This window comes from Nipponia nippon, unplaced genomic scaffold (genome assembly GCF_047370975.1).
Source record: "Nipponia nippon isolate SJK-2023a ecotype South Korea unplaced genomic scaffold, ASM4737097v1 scaffold_2, whole genome shotgun sequence".
Lineage (NCBI taxonomy): Eukaryota > Metazoa > Chordata > Aves > Pelecaniformes > Threskiornithidae > Nipponia > Nipponia nippon.
The window spans coordinates 46,951,338-46,969,822 of NW_028262336.1; the positions used below are offsets into that span (position 1 = coordinate 46,951,338).

The window sequence follows — 18,485 nt, forward strand, 5'->3', positions numbered from 1 at the left end:
TCTAGACCAGAAGACTAGAGACAGGTCTAGCTTAATTCAACAGCAGCCCACATGATCTATGCAGTGCTTTAATCTGTTCCCTGTGCGTACAATCCGAGAGCTTTTGAAACAAAGAAAGCTGCTTCTGAAGCAATTGCTTTCAAAAACCTCCATTAAAAATTCACTGCTAATTGCACATAATTAACAGAGGTTGGAGGAACGGGTGCAAGATCCACTGGAATCACTAGCAGTCTGTTGTTGTCTTGAATCTTTCAGTCATTTTAAAATCAAATGTATAACTCTCTTTGATGTAAACTGGTTGAGAGGATACTATAGGTAGAGCTGTTAGCAAAGGGAGGTTTACTTCTTTGGTTTGAGATTTTTACAGCTCAGCAAGTAAACTGAAATGTGCTATTTCTGTTTGATCTACTAATTGCAGTTTTCAGCCCGTTGCAATTAGGTGACTGAAAGAGCAGTAAGGCCAGGGCAGATTTCTACACACAGCTATTATTAGGAAAGGCATTGGTAGCGTAGAGGTAAATAATTGGGGTGGAAGATAATGAATACATCATACATACAATAGACAATATATCCTACATACATTTTATAAGCATCAGACATCTGCATTTATTTCTAGGGGGTTTCTAGGTAGGTATATCCTTGTTTATTTGGACATACATCTGCATACACAATCAGATTCACGCTCAGAGTGTCAGTACCTCAGCACTTTTTACCTTTTAAAAACTGTTACACATGACACATCCTCTAGGATGGAGCTTGACAGTAATAATTGTGTGGTTGGCTTGATGGTGCTTGATAAAATCATGAGAATGGAGGAGAGTAAGGTGCTTAGGCAATGCTTAAGTTAATCTCATGCCTTCCCAGCAAGCCAAGCAACATGTTAAGGAGCTATTCCCAAAAGAGGAAGGGAAAGATGCGGTTCAAGATGGGAAGCGTCCTGCTGTCTCTTCTTTTCTGGTACAAAGGTATGCACTTTGCCTCCTGAGAGGCACTTTCAGATGTCCCTCTGTGTATTTCTTGTTTCATCCACGCTTCTTTCTTCTGCCAGGGGCTGTGGGGTACAGAGCAAGCTCTTCTCTACGTTCTCATGGAAGCATAATAATTTGGGAAAAACAAAATTGTGGAGGAGATGTGTAATTTATGTACATGAGTGAGCAGCGTTCTTACAGCTCTATGAATATTCAGTAGTAAAACTGTTTCACAAAATAATTGCAGTGTAAAAAAATTGCCATATAATTTGTCAAAATACGAATTTGCAAAGAAAATTGTAGTGCAGCTGAGCCAGTGAGTAAGTAATAATGCTGATTTGAAAAATGAGGTACAGTATAGCATGAAAGACTAGTCCTTCATTAATCAAAACTCTTGATTAATCAAAAACTGATCATTTTCTCTAGCAGCAAGACATTGCTGGTGGAGATCTGCCTTTTTTTAAAGGCTCTTTCAGGTATTTTGGTCTGGAAAAGACTTCCAAAGGCACTTTAAGAACAAAAAGCAATCATAAGTCAAGAAAATGGGAAAAGTATTTATCAGTTTTGAGGCTTTCTCAAATTTGCTTTTCAGAAAAGTAGCAATGCTAGTAGGTAAGCAGGAGATAGAAGCCAGAAAATTCAGGGTCACGGTCTCCTTCCATTTTAATTAACCCAGCTGTGGAACGTAGAGATCATTTTCTGGGTTGTGTTTGAACTTCTGGCTTCGTTGCAGCCAACGGCAAAGCTGCTATTATCTTAATCAAGGCTGAAGTTGCTCGTGCTAAGTGCTGGGCAGTATCTACCAATATTAATGTGTGAATAGAGTATGATGTGTCAGTGTTGGACAGATTTATCACACAGTCCAGCTTTTCCCTCATGGATGTTGAATTTTCAGTGTTTTGCTTTGGCTAGTTTTTTCTGTCCTTCTCTATTTCCATTGAATATTTTGGTCTACCAAATTTCATGGATAGGAAAGTGTTCCTCAACTAGCCATGCCTTCATTTCATCCTGTTATGCTTGGCTGTACCCTGCTCTGTCTAATTAATAGGTCTTCCTTTTAAACTTCCAGCAAATATTTGTGCATTCTCCTCATACCTTATCTCTTCGTCTCCTTTGTTTCACGTGGAAAGGTTACTGGTGCCCGAGCTTCTTGGAAGGCTGTTTTTACCCAGACTCCGCCATTTTTTTTCCTGATGGGTGGCATAACTGCAATTAGTCCTTGGAATGAGTTCATACCTTGCTCTGAATCCCAGACACAGCTTGCTTTTAATAGACACCCACACATCAGGGTATTTTCAGAGAGCCTGCAGTGAAAAATTACTTGCAGGATCAATTTCCAGGCATCAGTCCTTTGGTGTTTAATTTATTTTCTTAATGTACTGGTTTTCTTAATTTATTGGTTTTTTCTGCTTCATGGTCCAAGCGTCCTCTTCTGGATAAAGAGCGAGCAACGACCCTTTGCCGGGGTCCCCCTCACACTCCTGCCTCTCCCGCCACGGAGGAGGTGTCGCTAGGTCAGTCCCCCAAGCCACGTGCGCTGATGCCGGGATAAGCTCCTTAGCTTATTTTCTCCGGCAGAGCAAGTGGCTTAGAGGTGCACCCCCAGCCCCCGCGCCTTGGCTGGGCTCGTGTCTGCCAGGGACACCACTGCAGCCGCGGCAGCAGCATATGGTGCAGCAGGCAGGCTCCTGCGACGAGAGCCGCGGCAGCTGCCGGGCCCCCTCCATATGGTGAGGGGGAGCACCTCGAGCCCCGGATTGACACGAATATACTTTTAGCATATTGAATGTGACATGCCTGCGCCGCATTACTCCATCCATCCTCACTGCACGTCGAAGCATAAGCACATCTCAGCAGTTTAAAAGAGTGGATTTCTTTTTTTCCCTCTGTTTTTTGCAGCTTTGGAAAAAAAAAAAAACAATCAAAGAAGGCCCAAACCCACCTTCGGATCACAGTAAATAACATCTTTAGTGCCACCCTTTGGCATAATCGATACATCTAATGAAATTACTGTGCAGGCAATGTTCTGCATAACTCCAAGCAGGAAGGAACAAACATGTCAATAAGATCAGCAATTGCCAAAAATTTTCAAAGGAACACTTTGGAAAAAAAGATAATTATACATCTCTTGAGAAGAAAAGGGGAAAAGGTTGATTTTTTTCAAATTATTTACCTTTTTTCAAACATTTTCACAACATAAAAAGAATTTGTAGAAACATTATGGAGACAGCAGGTGCAAAAGAGAAATGAATATGAATTAAATAGGTATAATTGTCATTATTTTAATATGCTTTTTATCACTTTCAGATAAATACCAGTAAATATTAAATGAGACACAATACAAATTAATGAAAATGGAAACCAAACAAAAATCATTCAAAGAAAAAAAATGAAATGGAAATGAAAATAATAAAACCATGAAAAGTCCCCACAAAATGAATGAGGAAAACAGCAGCCATGTTAAAGCACGAGAGAGGACCTTAACACGAAACATGAGCCCTTCTCCTCTCCGCAGGCTGATGCTGGTGCTGGTTCTCTTGCCTTCAGCCTCTGGCTCTGGCCGTGCCCGTCAGTGGTCAGCAGAGATGAGTCCTCGCAGGCTGATGTGCGCCGGGGCGGTGGTGCCCTCCCGGGGGGTGCCAGGGCCAGAATATCATCTGCAGGGGAAACAGGCTGAGCGTTTGGCCCAGCGTGGCTTTAGGTGGTGAGAGCCCCTGGATGAACGCCCTGTTTTCACCAGGCCAGCATGGCTCCCAAAATCTTGTGGTGGTCACAGATCTGCATATGCCCTGGGCGTCTCTGTCTGCCAGCACAGCTCCCAAGGACCATTTAAAGCCTGCACTTTTTAGAAATAAAGGCACTGTTTGCACAACAGGGTCCTGCAGAGCGTGCTTAGCATGGCCACGGAAAAAGCCCTGGGGGAAAAACAACAAAGCAACCACGAAGCAACTGGGCCAGGGGTCTGTGCCTGCCGAGGGGACCTGGGGACCGGCCATGGCTGCAGCAGGGATCCCTGGGGCCATCGCCACTGGCTCAGGGGCAAGGAGAGATGGGGAAAATGCCACGTGCGATGGTGGCCTGGGACACGGCAGCTTCCCCAAATGCACCTTGCTACCGAGGCTGGTGCAGCCTGATGTGAGTCACCTCGCTTGCCTGGCACGATTTCCAGGGCTGGAATGTAAAAATAGCCTAGGTTAATAATATAGCAACCCACAAACTAGCACCTGATGGGCACAGAGATACCGCAATGCTTTTTCCAGTGTCTCGATCCTCTGCGTTGCTTACATACCTCCCTACCTAACTCTCTTTCCTGATGCTCTCTAATGTGGTGCTCAGGGAAAACAGGGACTTGCAACGTTGTGCCTTTCAGAAAACGTGACAAAAACAGTGCCGTTCATTCCAGTCACCTCTTTCATTTCTGCGACAACTTTTCTGGGGCTCCAGTTGCATTTTTCTTTTTTTTAAGCTGTTTTCCTTTCCCCTGCCCCGTGGCCCACAGGTGCAGAAGGGAAGCAGGTGACTAGCTGTGCAGCGGGAGGCACCACGCCGGGAAAGCACTGCGTCTCGCAGGGACTGCTCTCCACTGGGAGAAGGGGAGAGAAAATAATTTTACTCATCTCTCTGAGCTCTGTTAAACTGAGGTGTTGCTTGCAGAGATGAGAGGCAAAATTAACTATTTTCCAGCTGAAGCTTCTAGGTCACCTAAATCATAAAGTCAATAAATAAACAAAGTTATTAACATTTTCCACATACTTTGCCTGCAATGACCAGGTTTATGTGAACTTATTCCAGTAAATCGAGTGACTGACATTTATTCTGTGTTATATCTTATTTCTCTGTTTTATTTTATAATGTGCTTTCTCATGCTTGTACATCTGTCATTAATTCTAGCCACACTAAAAAAAGATGGCTTGCTGTTGAGGCTCTATGGTCAGGATATCCCATACGATTTCTCAGAGTTAACCTTATTGAAATGTGCACAGCCTTTGGCGGTGTTACTTCTGCCCATGCTTACTTTCCTCCTTTCTTTCTCTTGTTTAACCACGTTCTTAATGACCTCAAACTTTCTGAGACACGCAGTTACCTGTTCCTGTCATTAAAATGCCAGCAGCTGAGCGTCCTTGCTACCGCTTGCCCCTTCCTTCCCCCAGGTAGCCCAAGTTGTGGCCGCTGCTCTGTCCCACCTCCACCTTGGGAAACCCATGTCCTCCCCATCCTGGCATCCCAGGACTGCCTCTGCCAGCTCTTCTCCTTGTCCCCCAAACCTGGGCCAGCCCTGGGGTTTCTCTCCTCTCCCTCCTGCCCAGTGGCAGGTGCCAAGCAGGGCAGCCCTGGGGTCCGTGCTCCAGCCCAGCCCCACCGGCATGGGTGCTCCAGCACAAAATCATCCCCTGGTGCTTGTCCAAGCCCTGCTCTCCAAATCCCACACTACGGGGTGGCATTTGTGCACAGCAGTGTTGGACGTGCCACGCTGCGGGGCGGGATGGAGGGACAGGAAAGGCGCGTGCCGTATCTCCTGCCTCTCACAAATACGCACAGATAATAATTTATTTCACTGAACTGATGGTTTGCTGAATGTCCCGGGGCACTGCGGGGGCTCTTTCCTTTTTAATGTTTTGGGTTTTTTTCAGTCCTGTACTTTTAACACAACAGCCCCCGGCGGTGTGAGGGACTTATGACTCTCCCACGAATTGCAGCAATTCGTTCTGTCTGACCTACAATTACCAATTATCTTTGTAACCTTCCTTGAAGGCAAACACGCTCGCTGTAAAAGCATGTTGGCCATCACATTTTTAGGCTATTGGCAGCCAGCTTTCCTCTTCATTTCCTTTGTAGGACAGGGCCCGTCACAGCTGTAAACACACCAATATATCAATTACTACTTTTTCCGGTCAACGGCAGGCAAGGGCATCTTTTCCTCTCCTTTCCTCTCCCGATGCCAGGGGTTATCAGGCCGCGCTGCCCAGGCGGGATGTTTGGCCCGTCCGCTGCCACGCTTACCCCAAGCCAAGCCTGCCGCTCCCCTGCAGTGCCAGTGGTCGGATGGCTGAGCTGCTTGTGGGAGCGAGCCCTTAGCACTTAACCTCTTTTAGCTCAAAAGGCAGAGTTGACCTCCTGTTTGAGATGCCAGCGAGCCATGCAGTGAGGGGTGGAGGCCCCTGGCCCACTGGGGCCAGCCAGAGGGGCAGCACGCCAGCACCCCTGCCCTGGCACTGCCTTTGCCCCTCTGCATGTCGCAGGACTGACCCAATAACACATTTCATTGAAAAAACGGCTTTTGTGCTTGAAATTCACCCCCTTTCTTGATTTGCAGTGTTGTCCCCTGGCTGACAAGCCTGAAGACCCTAAAAGCTGCTCCTGTAGCTCAGGAGCAGGGATTGCTGGCCGGGTGCAGCCACCCAAGCAACGCCAGGGTGGCCAGGGTAGGAGGGTTTATTCCTGGTGGTTGAGCAGGTGCTACCATACACCCACCCACCCGAAAACTATTCCTTATTTTTCTGTTGTTTCACTCACGGCCGTTGGGTTTCCAGCTGCCTCTGTCAATGAGGTGCCAAATTTTGATCTTGGCTCTCATATACCCGGACAGGGACTCAGGAGGTCTGCTGAAGGGCTCAGCATGGCCCCAGAGCAATGCACCTACATCAGCCTGGTAATTCACGTCCCCTTTCCCCAGTGCAGGCACACGTGCACAAGGGTAGGCTTCACCACAATACAGTCTTCCTCACGCAGGGCAAATGTACCTGACACACGTGTAAGTGGGCTGCTGGTATGCACTGGAAAAGAGAAATATTTTCTTCCTATGTATTCATTTGCTATTTTGTTTACCAGGTTTTCTCTGTAGCCCCTAAAGTCCTCCTGCAGCATCTTGGGTGCAGAGAGGTGCAGACACCTTTCCTTTCACCTCTGCGTGGCTCCACTTACTTGTCAGGTCATTGCCAGGCCAAAGTGCATTTAACCACGGAATAACCCACAAAAGGTTTTCCACAAAAATAGTCTTCCAAAGGGGAGAATAAAGAGGTTAAGAAACACATAGTGAGCGCACATCTCTAAATGAAACTTGAATGCCTGCAGACCGGAGGAGCCAAGGCTGCAGCCCCGTGAGCTCAGATCTGGGCGGTGGGGATGCATGGTGGCCTGCTGGGGAGCCAGGGTCCCAAATCCCAGGGTAATGAAGCTAGTCCTTGCAGCCGGTGCTCCCGGAGCAGGGCACCTGTCCTGCTGGGAAAGGCCACCGTGACCTGGGCTGGAGGGGCAGGAGAGCTTCCCGCCAGCCCAGCTCCCATGCCCCTGGTGCCAGTGCCGCTCCAGCACCAGCATCAAACAGACCATCAAGTGTGCCGGAGATGCACTGCATTGCTTTCATTGGTAAAGGCAGTACAGTTTTGATAGTTTATAATGTCTTATTTTGTAGCTTATTGATCTGATGACAGGCAGGGTTAACTTAAACCACCGTCATGCCATGTGGCACAGCCCGGAGGTGGCATTGGGCTTGCACCTCCACCTTGGTTTTCTTGTTGCACAAGAAGTCACTTGGCTGGGGAGCATCTCTGTTGGGAAAGGTGGAGCGTGGTGTTGCACATGGCCCCCAGCCCACGCTTTCCGAGAGGCCAGATCCAGAGATGTGCACCCACATCTTCCTGCTGAGCTTGATGGGGTCTGGGAGCCCCCCGCCTCCTTCTTGGGCCTGACTAAAAGCCACATCTTTTTATTGTAGACAGACGTTTACTTCTTCTGCCAGGGGGGACGCCTTGGCTTAATGCAGTAAGCGCCTGATGCCAGAAATGCTGCCCGGGGACACCGAAGCAAAGGAAACCATCTCTGCATTAAAGAAAGGATTTTTTTTTTTTTAATTTCTTTATAATTTTGTTCTTTGCTGGTGTCTTTCTTTCAGACTCCTGATACATTCAGGCTCAGTGTCACACCCAAGGAGCAGTTGATTTCAGTAATAAACAGAGCTTTGTATATAGTTTATATTTCAGCTGATTATAATTGCACAGTGTTTGTGAGTCTTTTGAGATGAAACTTGCTATAGAAATGCGGGATGTAAATTCCCAGCATTAGTTGGAGCTTCCTAGGCTCAGCAAAGTGACAGTGTATGAATGAATAAATCATAACTAGATTTCAGTGAATAATTCAGAGTCTAATTCATTTGGTGTAAAGATCCTCTTTTTCTATTCACAAAACCTCTGCTTGGAGATGGCGGGTTTCTCATGGCTCCTGTATGCAAGATTTTACCTGCTCAATAGCTTGGTCCTTAGTGGCTTGCAGATGCCCTACTGGTATTGAAGACATGGTGTTTGACATTTGACTTGTGTTAATGAGTTACCAGCAGTCACGGGACTATTTTTTTTAAATTATTTTATTTTAAATTAATGTATTTTCATAGTTGTCTGGGCACTATTCTGCCAGTCCAAATGCGAGTCTGCTTTGGACTTCACTGGGAAGTAGGAGAGCCCTTTCAGCAAGGAAAAAGCTCATAAAAAAGCCATTGCTCAGTGACAGGCAGGAGATAAAACAGGTCAGATGTTACAAAAATAGCGGCTCTTCCTCTGCGGCCACAACAACTGGTTTTCTTTAAGAAAGAAAAAAAAAGGAGTTTCGTATGTAAGATGGATTGGGAAGACCTATTTACATTTCGTTTTCCTCCATCCCGTCCAGAGGGAGTGTTCTTGGGCCTGGCACCTCGCGGGGTGTCCCATCCCCTCTGAAGGCACCAGGGATCTGCGGTGGCACCAAGCTGGGATTTCACCCTTGGGGCTCATCAGCTCACACGTTTTAAGGGCAAAAGGGAAAAGGGAAGCTGTGGGGCAGGCAGACGGCCAAAAGGGATAGGGGCAAAATTAGCTGTAAAGCAAAGGCCGAGGGGGCCGGCATGGGTTTCTCCTCAGGATTTCAGGTGTATCTGATCAGAAAGAGGAGATGCCAAAGGCATTGAAAAGAAAACACAGTAGGGGAGTAGCACCAGCATGGGCACACACAGTGCCCTGTTCCTGCCCACGTCCTCTTGCTTTCCCCTGGCGATCAGCTTGGGGAAATGCAGTAGATTTGTCACTCCTTCCTCGGTTTATTTGTCCCCAGCTCAGGAGTAAATGTTCATTGCATTTCCTGATGTTTGCTTGCGGCATCTTCGTTTCTGATCTCTCTCTCTCTTCTTCCCTCCATGCCTGCTGCCCCAGCTGTGCTGGCTCTCTCCCCAGGAGAGGTAAGTCTCTCCGCCTGGTTTGGCTGCTGGGTAAATGCTGGGGGCCCAACACTGCCCGGCTCTGGTGCCTTGGGGCAGAAGGAGGCACGGCACCTGCCTCCAAGCCCAGGCACCTGCTCTGACCTCTGAATCCAAGGGGGAATCATCCCATGTTTTGTGCTGGGCTGGCATGAAGAAAGGGAGTCAGAGAAGGTGCAGCAGCCAGAGTGTCTGTCTAAGCTTCAGGACTCAGATTTAGCCTCATGTCACTATTATCGATTACTATGTTGATTTATTATTGTTTTTTTACCTTCCCTTCAGGATGAGAGACTGGAGCTGTGGCACAGCAAGGCTTGCAAATGCGATTGCCAAGGAGGTCCTAACTCGGTGTGGTCCAGCGGGACTAACAGCTTAGAGTGCATGCCAGGTGATGGGCCAGGGCGCTTTTAGCCACGTTTGTCTGGTGACCTTCAGCAACTTCCCCCGTTGCACCCTGCATTGCAGAGGTGGCAGCTTACGCTGGTACTTGTTCCAAACACAGCTCCTGGTGGGGCTGGGGGAGCTGCACCGGTGGGAGGTGCGTGATGACCCTGTACCGTCGGGCAGAGGGGCAGCAGCAGCGGGGGCCGTGCCTGGGCCTCGGGAGGTCACCCAGGGTGGCCCAGGCTGGCCGGTGCTGGCAGGCGCTTGCCTGCCTTGTCCCTACAGCCCCCGGCGCTGGTGCTCCCAGAAACTGCCTGGGGTAGCTACTGCTGTGTGCAGGATTTGCCGTGGGAAACCTTTCGTACAACCTAGGCTGATTCTCCTTTGCTGCAGCTTAGCCCGTGACATCTCCTCTCCCCAAGGGTCAAGGGAAACAGTTTATTCTTTCTTTGCAGCATATTTTTAAACAGTAAAAGACCACAATCTTGTTTCCTTTAGGGTTTTCTCTGGGCTGCCCCTGCCCAACCCCTTCAGCTGTTCCTCACAGATCATGTTTTACAGGTTTCTGATCAAGCTCTTTTCTCATTAGTCTCTGCAACTGCCACATTTTCCCTGACGTGTTACCCAGCAAGGCTTTATCAGTGCCCAGCTGATCCTCAGGTTGAGCTCATGTGTCCCACGGAAGCTGTACTCTTGCTCAGGCCTCTGTCACGCAGATGTTCAGAGGCGTTCACCCCCTCTGGGGCTGGGTGCTGAAAGCGGTACCTGCCTCATGCTCACTAGCAACCACCTCTTCCCTGCTCCTGCAAGAGGCTGTGCCGCAACTTGAGGTGTGTTTTGCTGCTCCTGGGTTCCCCAGGGGAGATATACACAGGGAAAACCGTCACCCCAGCGCTCAGCGTTTGGCATGGCTGCCCTGAAGCAGGAGGAGGTTAAATGAGTTACCCTGGAAGAGCTCTGAGTGGAAGCCGGGATGGGCTAGAAAGCAAATAAAAACGTGTATTGACAAGAAGATACGACACCATTGGCAGAGCTTGCAGGCATACACAAACAGGGCCACGCGTGTGAGAGGAGCGGCTCGAGGTTTCCCGGCCAGGCTAGGTGTGAGGGGTGCTCTCACGCATTAGCATTATGTACTGAGTAATGAAGGCATCTTCCTTGACTAACGAAGGCTGTTCTCCTGAATAATGAATGCTGTCACCGTAACTCGCAGCTGTCTCTCTCCCCAGGCAGGGGAGCTTTGCACTCTCCTCACCCAGCCCAGCCCAGCCCAGCCCCAGCGGTGTGGCCCGGCATCCCCACTGCCTGGGGATGGTTTGCAGAGCAGCCGTGCTGAGGTGTTGCAGAGCTGTCTCTGGCACAGCCAGAGGGGAGCAGCTGGCCTCACAACGGCTGCATGAGTTTTCTCCAGGTCGGCAGCAAGGGTGTTAAATGGCTTAGCTGGTTTGGCCAGGCAGGCACCAGGCATCGGTTTCGTGGGTCCCTGTGTGTGGCACAGCCGGACACGCCAGAAGGTCACCTGCTAATTGCCTTACAGTTGTGTGGTCTGCGGATTAGGGTTGCTAAAAGTAAAGTTACGTGGTGTTCAAGATAAGCCTGCTGAGTAGTAAACACACAGGGCCACCCCAGCCTCACCACCCCCTTGCACAAGGGGAGCAAGGGTTTTTAACACGGTGGAGAAGTGTGATGTTTCCGTGCCTAGAGGAAGGCAGGATGGCAGCTATGTGTTTTCATGGGGAAAAACATGTTAATGAGGTACCAACTGAGCAAGATATGTTAATGAGATATTGATGCATATGATATCGACCTAGTGGAGCTTGTTAATGAGACATCGACCATACTGTTGCAGTGCTGGGGCATTGCACCGGGGAGGTGATGGTCACACCAGGCCGTGAGCGCTTGCTGATGCTCCCCACGTGTCAGTCATTTTTAACACGATGCATTACACTGGTCAGTCAGGCATGGCTAAGGTGAGGAAACGTCCTACCCACGAGTGAAGCTGCGCAGAGCTTTGCTTGCTCCTTTATTGCCGAAACCCATGAAACAAACTACACTAAACTGGAAAATGTGACAGTCACCCTTGGGGGACCACACGTGCTGCACAGGCCGCAAAATTAGAAAAGTGCTGCCCATGATATAGATGTTTGCCCAGGCAATTCCCATCTGACACTTGTGAGCACCTTCTTTATGTGTACCTAGATACGTAGTGATAACCTGCTCACATAAAAAATGGTCATAACAAAAAAACCCCAACTAGGTCCAAGTAGCATGTACGCACTCTGCATGGCAGCATCACCAAAGGCTTGCCTTCCAGAGCAAGTTACTCACTGGCACCAGAGTACCTGCAGGTTTTCCACAAGACAAGACCATCTCCAGATACAAAGACAGTCCCCATAGCAGAAAATGCAGAAGATCTGAGGGTGCTTGTGGAGGGACGATCAGAGCAGGCTCAGCAATTTTGCCGTGCAGGCATAGCCATAAATCAAGACAGTGAGTGGAGGAGCGGGAGGAGATAAAACCCAGCAAGAAAAGCCATGCCAGGCATTTCCCAAGGACCAGGCAGAGGCTGACAGCCTGCAGGCTGGATCCAGGTCGACGGATCCAGTCTGGATCTGCTTCCACGTGCTTGCAAGAAGGAGATTCGGACTGCAACATCTGAATAAAGCCTTCCCCTCAAAATGCTGCAGGCAGCACAGGTTTAGGAAGTTTGAGAGAGACAGAAGAGTCAGAAATTCATACAAGAGAAGAGTTAGAAATGAAGACCCCATGGCCCCTGGGCAGAAAATACTGCAGGGGTTGTGGTCTGGATTTAAGAGCATCCCCAGCGTCCTGGCCAGGGAGGACAGGGAGCAGCGAAACCACAGAGGGTGTTGACAACGAGCGTACAAATGCAACCAGGAAACAAAGGCAGCCACTCATGGCTTCATGGTCGCATGTTTCTTCCCTTGTTCTGCAGAGTGCCCCTACCACAAGCCCCTGGGCTTCGAGTCCGGCGCCGTCACCCCCGACCAGATAAGCTGCTCCAACCCCGAGCAGTACACGGGCTGGTACTCCTCCTGGACAGCCAACAAGGCCCGCCTCAATGGACAAGGCTTCGGGTGAGTCCAAAAATGCCTCCCCAAGGGGTCCTGTGGGCAGGCGGTGTGGGGGGCTGGGGCACCCCCGGCAGTGTGGGGGCAGGAGGGGCCGCCCAGGAGGGCAGGGATGGAGGATGTAGTGGGGCCAGCGGTGTCCCCCCAGGTGCGCGTGGCTCTCCAAGTACCAGGACAACGGGCAGTGGCTGCAGATAGACCTGAAGGAGGTGAAGGTGATCTCAGGGATCCTCACGCAAGGGCGCTGCGATGCCGATGAGTGGATGACCAAGTACAGCGTGCAGTACCGCACCGACGAAAACCTCAACTGGGTTTACTACAAGGATCAGACCGGGAACAACCGGGTCAGTGGACTTTATGCTTTGGTCATTGGTGGAGTAGGGGGCACATTTGGTGACACAAAAGCATCAGGTCTCAGCAGGGAGGTGTCCCAAAAGGGGTCCCTGTGGGAGCAGCAGGGTGGATGGGGCCTGGCGCTCATCCCATGTCTGGGGGCAGCATGAAGATGGGTTTCCCCCCACCGTGGTAAGAGCAAGTGCCACGCTGACCAACTGCAGGAGGACAAAATACATTTTTTGCTAATGATGATGGTGGTTTCTAGACTAAACTTGGCAGGACAGAGGCATTAGCTGGCATTGCAGGGGAAGCGGCACCTCCGTGTTAAACCCCCTTTCTTGGCTGGGGCCACACTATGCCAGCTGTGCCTGGGCACTGCAAAATGGGGGCTCCTTCTTTTGCTGTAAGTCCAGGGCGGTAACGATGCAGAAGAACGCCTGAGACAAAATCTGCAACTATTTAAGTCACAACCCACCAAACCGTTCGCATGCTGCACCTCTTAGTGGTTGGTTTGAGGCAAAAAATTGCACAGGAAACCCTAGAGTGGTGCCTGTGGTCCCGTGCAGCCCGGGTGGGCTAGGGGATGCCATGGCTGCTGCCTCCCAGGCATCGTCAGTGTCCATCCGTGGGGATAGCCCCGTCCCAGCATGGGAAGCTCTGGTGGCTTCACTAAAGCACCGGTTCCTGCAGCCCTGGGGCATGCTGAGTTTTCCCAAAAAAATGGATCATGGCAGCGGGAGATGTGGCAGCATGGCCAAGCAGTGGGGAAGGGCCCACAAATACATTTTTTTTGTCTATATCGGCATGTCTGGGAGCCCGGCTTGTGAACTGCAAAGAGCCAAGGTCAGCCACGCTCACCCCGAATGCATGGTGCCTTGCTGCTGGAAGATGAATGAGAGAGAATGGGGTGAGATTAAGTCTAGCCTAACCAGAAAAATGAAGGAATGATGAGGGGAAAGTGACTTACTCAGAAAACCTAGTCAGTGTAACAAAAATTGTCTGCATCTGACTATTTTTAAAGTCTTTTATTTTGAGGGTGGTGGAGAGGGACCCTCCTCCTCCTCCTCCTTTGCTCTGCACAGGCACCCCAAACTCATGGGGCAGGATTTTCAGCCTCCTGACTGCCCGCCCACACCTCTCTCCCCAGGTTTTCTACGGCAACTCGGACCGCTCGTCCTCGGTGCAGAACCTGCTGCGGCCGCCCATCGTGGCCCGCTACATCCGCCTCATCCCGCTGGGCTGGCACGTGCGCATCGCCATCCGCATGGAGCTCCTCGAGTGCCTGGGCAAGTGCGGCTGAGCACCCGCCCACCCCATGCCGTCTCCTGGGGTAGATGTGTAGGTGTCCGCCTGTGCAGTTGCCCCACTGACGCCGGCTGCAGCCACGGTCCTGCAGTGTAAATGCCCAGCCTGCGAAGGGAAGGGCTCTCTTGAATAAAACATTGCTTTGCACCACGCCTGGTGATAAAGCTGAACCCTGCTGTGAAGCTGACAGGTGTTTATGGGGCACACATCGGGGAAGGCAGGAGGGTTCATTGCCATGGCTTTGATCATGTGAGATGTGGTGCTTCTGGCCCTGGGTGTTAGGTTGGGGAAATCATTATCACAGCGTGCTGTGGAGGCCAAAGTAAATGCAGGTGGGGTCCAAAGGCAGGGCTTGGACTCCCTCAAGGAGGGCAGGTCTGTGAGTGATTATTTGTCCCCGAGCCCGGGCACCCCCCACCGCCCCACTAGGACCAGACATCTCACCCTGCTTTTCCTCATGCTCCTCCTGATGGTCTCTCCCATCCCTGAGACAGGATCAGGGCCAGATCTGGCCAGGCCCCACCTGTATCTCACACTCTAAATCATCTCGCGTCCCCTTGTATCAGGTCTCCTCCAGCCTGAGCTCCTGTGGCTGTTTTTGGGACAGCCATCGGTCCCTCGTGCACCGGCTGGCCAAACCCCCTCTGTGTCCTCCCTGGTTTTGCACTGACACATCCCGGGGAGCCCAGGGCGCTTCGCTTCCATGGGCATTTGGGCAGAGGAACAGGGACTCGCTCTCATTAAGTGCCTTGATCTCCATGGCCCAGTCCCTAACGGGTGCTGAGTGCCTGAGGAATTTGGGGCATGTGGAGGCTCTGATGATGCACCCATCTCCCTGGGGCGACCACCCAGGTGCTATGGCTCACGTCCTTGCCTCTGTGCGGGAGCTGATGCCCAGCACACCCCAGGTGGGAACTGCAGCCCCTGCAGCTCCCGTGTGGGAGGGCTGGGGGGGCTCTGGGGTGGCAGCTGCTGTTTGGCTTGTCACGCGTCTGCGGCAGAAACCTGGCAGGCACTGGAGGCCTTCTCCCTATTGTTTAACAATCCGTGCATCCATCCCAAAGAGTGGCGGTATTGGCACCTGAACTGTGTCAGCAGAGAGAGGAGAGGCACGAAGACAACGGCACCAAGGCAGGCCGTCTGCCTCTCGTGCCCTCTGCCTGCCCCTACGGGGAGAGAGGCGAACGCTTGGTGTGCGAGGCAGGAGATGAGATGTGGCTAAAACCAAATGAGATGTGACCAAAACCATGAGAAAAACCTTTGGATGTCTGTGCAATTTGTCACATTTTATTACTTTTTGAGGGCAGATGTTTCTGCCTTGTTTTTTCCTGTATATAGAGACAAATAATAACTGTCAGAAAAAATATGCTGCTCTGGCGAGTCTGAAAGCTTCTGCTCTGCTATACCAACAGTATGAAGTCTACAGAGATGTAGAAAAGACCAAGCCCCATCTGCTGAGATGATTGTTACCATGTCACCACGACTCCCTTGCTTCCCCCCCACCCCAAATGAGTTCTGCCTATCCACAAATGGGTGTAGGGACACGTTTTTTTCATCAGAAAGCAGCAAATCTATGTGGTTCTCTAACGATTATCAGTCCAGGCAAGCTCTATTGAGAATGTCCACTGACATTCCTCCGTGCAGCCGAGCTGTGGGACCGGCATGGGGTAACAGCCTCCCTGGAGGCACTGCACATACAATAACATGGAGACAAGGGCTCTCCACCAGCCGTCATCGCTCTCGTGTTAGTAACACCAACGCTGAAAGCTGAAGTGTTTCCAGCCCCTGGACACAGTTGCCATCATGTTAACACGCTGCTCTCCCTTCCCCAAAAGCAGCCTGGGCAGCTCTGCTCCATGCCCGGGTGGATGGTGACTAGCGGAGAGGAGGCTTGGCGCTGCTGTTTAGTTGCATGTCTGAGGAGTGGTGGGGTGGGGTTGGAGGGGTGAAAGGGTGGACTGGGCACCAGCTGGTGAGTATTTGTAGCATCCCAAAGCAGTTCAGCTTGACTGTAACAACCCAGAGCCTTGGCTGTGGCTGGTCTCTGAGCTCCCACGCACAGTCCAGGGTTTCGCAAGTTGTCTCGTTGCCCCCTGCGGCAAGGGCCAGGAGTTCTGCGTAGTTTGGAAGAGCTCGCAAGCCTAATCCACAGCCTGAATGGATGGGCTGCATGCCATTATACACCAAGGCACGACACTAAATTATGTATCTTCATGTGACTGATCCGAGATATAGGATATAATAAAACCTTGGAGAGATAAAAGACTGTCCAGGTAGAAAGGACCTGTGCTACAGTCTTCCAGCCTCCCAGTTTCAAAGAAGTCACTAGACCCTTTTTCCAGACTGAAATGTACAGCGATAAATAAGGTGGAACTAACTGGCATACACAGAATTTCACAGTGCATTTGCTTCTTGCCTCTCCCTGTCTTTTGCTTGCCGTTCACCTTGCGAGCTTGCATGGGGAAAGGACCTACTTCTGGCTTTGATCTGCAATGTCAAAATGGTTCCTGCTAAAGCAGGAGTTTGTGTTCTGATCCTAGCTATGTAGCTCATTTGCTAATCGACCTTTGGAAATTCACTTAACCTCTGCCTCTTATCTAAAAAGAAGGGTGCTGAGAGGCTTCGTTAATTAAGTGGTGCTAAAATGCTTTCAGAATTGCACTTGACCTCCACCTCTGCATAAAAGCAGAGTGTTGGAGTAACAGTGCGACTGAGGGCGTTATGAAAGCGGGATAGAACCAGCCAAGATACAATTACAAAAATACAAAGCTTTTCCTCATGAAGTCTAACTTTTCCTAGCATATCAGTGTCATTTTAATTTACCGGCACAGATGCCTCCAATCACAATTCACTGGAACAGAGCCAGCAACTGAGGCTGCAGGAGATGATGCAGAGCAGTGCTGAATAGCATTTATCTTCTAGGAGTGAAAACCCTGCAGGTCTTGACCTGCAGAGGTAGGGAGACTAATGCATGACTTTGCAACCGGGTAAAACACATAAGGTTTGAAATAGGAGGCAGGACCAAGAGCTGCCTTCAGCTTCATGACCTGAATTTTCAGTCTGGGACGCTTCCAGAGAGAAGTGAGGAACTGTGCTGAGAAGTCAAGCTTGCCAATCTAAACGATGTGATAAGAGATTGCCTCAGGCCTCCAGACCAGTCACACCATTTGTAAGTCAATAGCCCCTTTCTCTTAGCGGGTACCTGCAGGAATTACCCCTTTCTGAGAGAAAAATGCCCACACCCACTCGGTTCCCCATCCCGTGGGAGACCAACGCTGACTACACTGGGGCTACCACAGTGAGGTGCTCGACCTCCTCAAAGAGGTGGCCACTTCATTCTCTGGAGCCCTGCAGGGAGTACAGAAAAGGGCACCGAGTGCCTGGGGTCACTACAATGAGATCCTTGAAAGAGTAAGAGCAAAGTGAGGTTGTAGGAGTAAAGCCAGGTCCCCAGAGAGCTAGGCACCTGAAGGAAACATGCATTTCAAACGCATTTCTGGCTGGTGCTGTTGAAATGCTGGACCGCTTGTCCTGGCGGCAGCTGAAGCCAGGAGCTCAGGCCAGCAGTTCCCCTGTTTGGGAGGCGATGGGCGCCGCTCAGTGAAGGCACCAGGCAGCAGCTGTGGCTGTGGCGCACCCCACCAGGCAGCTGGTTCGCAAGGATCTGAACAGACTGCGAGTCCTGGCTTTCAGCAAGTCTGCTGCTGGAGCACAGAGGGACCGAAGGGAGGCTGAGGTAAAGTGGTCCCTGCTCCTCAGTTTGTTTCCAATTACCCTGAAGAATGAGGGACCAGCAGAGAAATATTTAGTTTTTTAAAGCTGCACACAATAACAAAAACAGTCATGGCTAGGACACGTTAAAGAGGAACCCATCAAAAACTGTATCACTGACACCTGAACGCTTGCCTAGAAGTGTCTCATCTTAGGTGTGGCAATGCTGAAATGCCAACGTGCTACCCAAGTGGTGGATCCCCTTCTGCAGCAAAGACAATTTAAGGGCTGGAAACTTTCAGGGCCATATAATTTCTGGGCAGTGGCTGCTGAGGGGACTGGTGGGTTGATTCTTGCCCTGAAAGGAAGAAACCCCCCCCAACATCTGCAATGAGACTACAGGAATGGTGGGCAACAAAGTGCTTCAGAGCTGTTTTGTCTGTGCTCCTGTGGAAATGCCAGGCTTGC

The 18,485-nt window shown here is 50.4% G+C and overlaps 1 protein-coding gene across 2 annotated transcripts; it reads left to right on the forward strand.

Annotated features, from left to right (window-relative positions):
* The first annotated feature begins 835 nt into the window (after nt 1-835).
* On the forward strand, nt 836-14,301 carry RS1 (retinoschisin 1). Of its 2 annotated transcripts, none has more exons than XM_009476251.2 (6): nt 836-965; nt 9,146-9,171; nt 9,472-9,577; nt 12,530-12,671; nt 12,814-13,009; nt 14,149-14,301. In XM_009476251.2, the coding sequence occupies exons 1-6, from the start codon at nt 836-838 to the stop codon at nt 14,299-14,301; spliced, it is 753 nt and encodes a 250-aa protein (XP_009474526.2). The 2 variants fall into 2 exon arrangements, with proteins under 2 accessions (XP_009474526.2, XP_087615148.1); XM_087759022.1 differs by having other exon boundaries at nt 836-964; nt 9,136-9,171.
* The last annotated feature ends 4,184 nt before the right edge of the window (nt 14,302-18,485 follow it).